Below are 3114 nucleotides of genomic sequence, written 5' to 3'. Positions count from 1 at the left end.
TCAAGTGTAAGGGCGAGAGACTCCAAGTTGTGGAGATTCCTCGCGAACGCGATAAGAAAAGAAAAGCATAACACTGTGGTATTCAAGTTGATCATTGGATCACTTGAGAGGAGTTGAGTGCAACTCTCGTCCGTTGGGACGCCACAACGTGGAGTAGGCAAGTTTTGTACTTGGCCGAACCACGGGATAAACCACTGTGTCTTCTGTGTGTTGAATTCCTTGTGGTTATCGTATTGTGCAAGATCTTCTCTCTAGCCACTTGGCATTAACTGTGCTAACACTTAATCAAAGTTTTGTGGCTTAAGTTTTTAAGTTGTACAGGATCACCTATTCACCCCCCCCTCTAGGTGCTCACAAACATCAGCATCTGCTTTGCTTCAACAAGCACACTCTAGTGTTGGCCTTAGTTCACTTGACACAGAACTGTCCTCCTACTTGGACAGTGACACTTTGCAGAAGTTTGATGAGGACTTCAATATACTAAACTGGTGGCATGAACATAAGTTGTCCTATCCTATTCTCTCTATCTTAGCTAGAGATGTTATTTCTGTTCCTGTCTCAACAATTTCCTCAGAATCTGCATTTAGCCTTTGTGGCAGGATAATTGAGGAACGACGACGTCGCCTAGCACCAGAAATGGTAGAGATGTTACTTTGCATGAAAGATTGGGAACTATGAGAAGCAAGAGGCCAACACTCTACACAGGACGAAGACCTTGAAGAAGACCTTGAAGGACTTTATCTTGATGACCCTTAGGGCCTAGGCCCATACACTTTGTAATCTCCTACTATTCTTCCTATTCCTACTCTATTCTAGTGATCTGGACATCTGGTGATGTAAATTGTACTCTTAGACATGAACTTATTAAATCAGAGCTGGGTTGTACTCTTTTTTCCTTTCTAAGGTTTTCTCACGAGGAGTGAGTTTTTACCTAGAAAGGTTTTTAATGAGGCAGCCATTGCACAAACAGCTCTAATCATTTATATTACTTATCTTTATATTTCTGTTTTGTGAACTGTGTTAATTTAGAACTGTGTGAACTGTGTCAATTTATTACTGTGTTTAAATGTGTTACTGTGCCAATTTATAAGTGTGTGAACTGTGTCAATTTAGAGCTGAGCTTGTTTAAATGTGAACTGTGTCAATTTAGAGCTCTGTTACTTGGCGTGCTCGGGCTGGGCCGGGCTCCTTCGTGGGTCGGGCTTTCCGGGCCGGCCCGGCACGGATGGGCCTGTGTAGTGCCGTGCTCGGACAGAAGAGTCAGCCCGTCGGGCGGCACGGCCCGGCCCGGTTAACAGGTCGGGCTCAATCGGGCCGGGCTCAATCGGGCCCCGGTTAACAGGTCGGGCTCAATCGGGCCGGGCTCAATCGGGCCGGGCTCAATCGGGCTCGGGCTGGGCCGGGCCGTGCCGCCCGTTTGGACATCTATACTTACAACAACGAGTAGGTGTGCTGCACTGCACTGCACAATAATCTCTTAGCTGTGGGGCCTAGTTGGCAGCCTCAGATGCGGGACGATAGCGAGCCACAAACCGAGCCGCCAGATTTTTTTGGCTTCTTGCCGAACTCCGACGATATAGCGCGCAACAGGGATGGCGAAGCCGTTGGGGAGTTCCGCAGGAGGCTCAATTTCTTGCGCTATAGCTGAAAAGAGAAGCGACGCCAGGTCTGACGATGCCGTGTGTGCTTGGTCTGTTGTCGTTTTGGCGGATTGCTTGAGCCCCCAGTCATATATGCATGGATCGGTGAACGACAGCACAAGCGAACGCTCTCCTCCGCACATCACGGCTCATCGTCCATCGCCTTCCTTCTGAAGGTTACTCCACCGCCGAGCCGACCTGGGCGTGTGCTTCACATGCACCCAGATCAAGTCAGGTAGAACGGTGAAACGTAAATGAGTGAGCATCATATCGAAGCGAACACTCACTCCATCACTACAAACGGCAAGACTCACGGGCAACCTGTGCGCGCATCAATAATATTCTTGGCGCCGCTCGCCATAAGAAGCCAACCGCGCCACACTGCCCCCTACCCTACACCCCCTACTGTCTGCTGCTGTTCCTGCACCCTGATCCAGTGCTAGCATCGCATCGCATCACGCCATCACCATGGGCCTCTGCCTGTCCGTGGCTCTCTGGAAGGAGAAGCTCTACGGCGCCGACGGCGGCAGCAGCCGGTCGGTGCGGGGCCGCGTCGTCGTCCATAAGGTTGCCGGCGTGGAGGGTGGTGACTGCGAGTACGGGATCTTGGGAGGCGACGACGCCGACGCGGTGGGGGTAGAGCAGAAGGCGGCGCCGGCCATGGGCGTGGGGAGTGGTGGAGTGGACGGCGCTGCCGCTGCCCTGTCCGGCGGCACTCCGCTGCGGCCGATATGGCAGAGGAGGGTGCTGATGGGCGTCAAGTGCCAGCTGCCGCGGTTCAGCGGGATGATACTGTACGACGAGAGCGGCCGGCCGGTGTGCAGTGGCATCCGGGACAGATCTCGTGACCAGGTGCGTGCGGTGCGACTCCTCTTTGCGTTGCTGGTTCACGTCATCAAAATGCACGGACACTCTGACATGACTATGTGTCATTGATAAAAAAAAAATATGTGTGTAGGAGAAGCATGCTGCGGCGATCTCAGTGCTAAGGGACCTGCTCTAGTCTTCGTCATCAGCAAGCGATGGCAATTCTGTCGATGCGATATTCATGTTTGGTTATATGTACGTCATTGTTGATGGGCTGCATGTTTATGTGTGAACTAAGCAGCTTGATAATAAAATCTTTTATGTATTCCGTGCTGCGTGCTCCAGTTTTTTTCCATAGACCATTACTTCATCCATCCTAGTAAATTATAAAACATTTTAATATTTTGAGATTCGTAGCTTTTACTTTATATCTTGACATAATATATGTCTAGACATATAGTAAAACCTATGAATCTGAAAAAGCAAAAATGTCTTACAACTTAGAACATAGTAAGTATATCTATAGACATTGTGGTATGTGTGAATGTAGAACTTCATACTCGTTCTAGTTCTATACTAAATAATTCCCAACACCCTTTGTTTTTTTATGGTAAGTTACTATAGGACGTGCCTATAGTATTTTTATTGCTTCTGGGATAACCGGATA

The 3114-nt window shown here is 49.3% G+C and overlaps 1 protein-coding gene across 1 annotated transcript; it reads left to right on the top strand.

Annotated features, from left to right (window-relative positions):
* Window positions 1-1936: 1936 nt before the first annotated feature.
* LOC100277225 (uncharacterized) lies at window positions 1937-2772 on the top strand. The gene is given in 2 exon segments (NM_001150856.1): window positions 1937-2492; window positions 2599-2772. Coding segments are annotated over 2 exon segments (429 nt in total). The 5' UTR covers window positions 1937-2108; the 3' UTR covers window positions 2644-2772.
* The last annotated feature ends 342 nt before the right edge of the window (window positions 2773-3114 follow it).

The sequence above is a fragment of the Zea mays genome, chromosome 7 (assembly GCF_902167145.1).
Source record: "Zea mays cultivar B73 chromosome 7, Zm-B73-REFERENCE-NAM-5.0, whole genome shotgun sequence".
Classification (NCBI taxonomy): Eukaryota; Viridiplantae; Streptophyta; class Magnoliopsida; order Poales; family Poaceae; genus Zea; species Zea mays.
The sequence above is the reverse complement of the archived record's forward strand: the minus strand, read 5'-3'. Positions and strand labels throughout refer to the sequence as shown.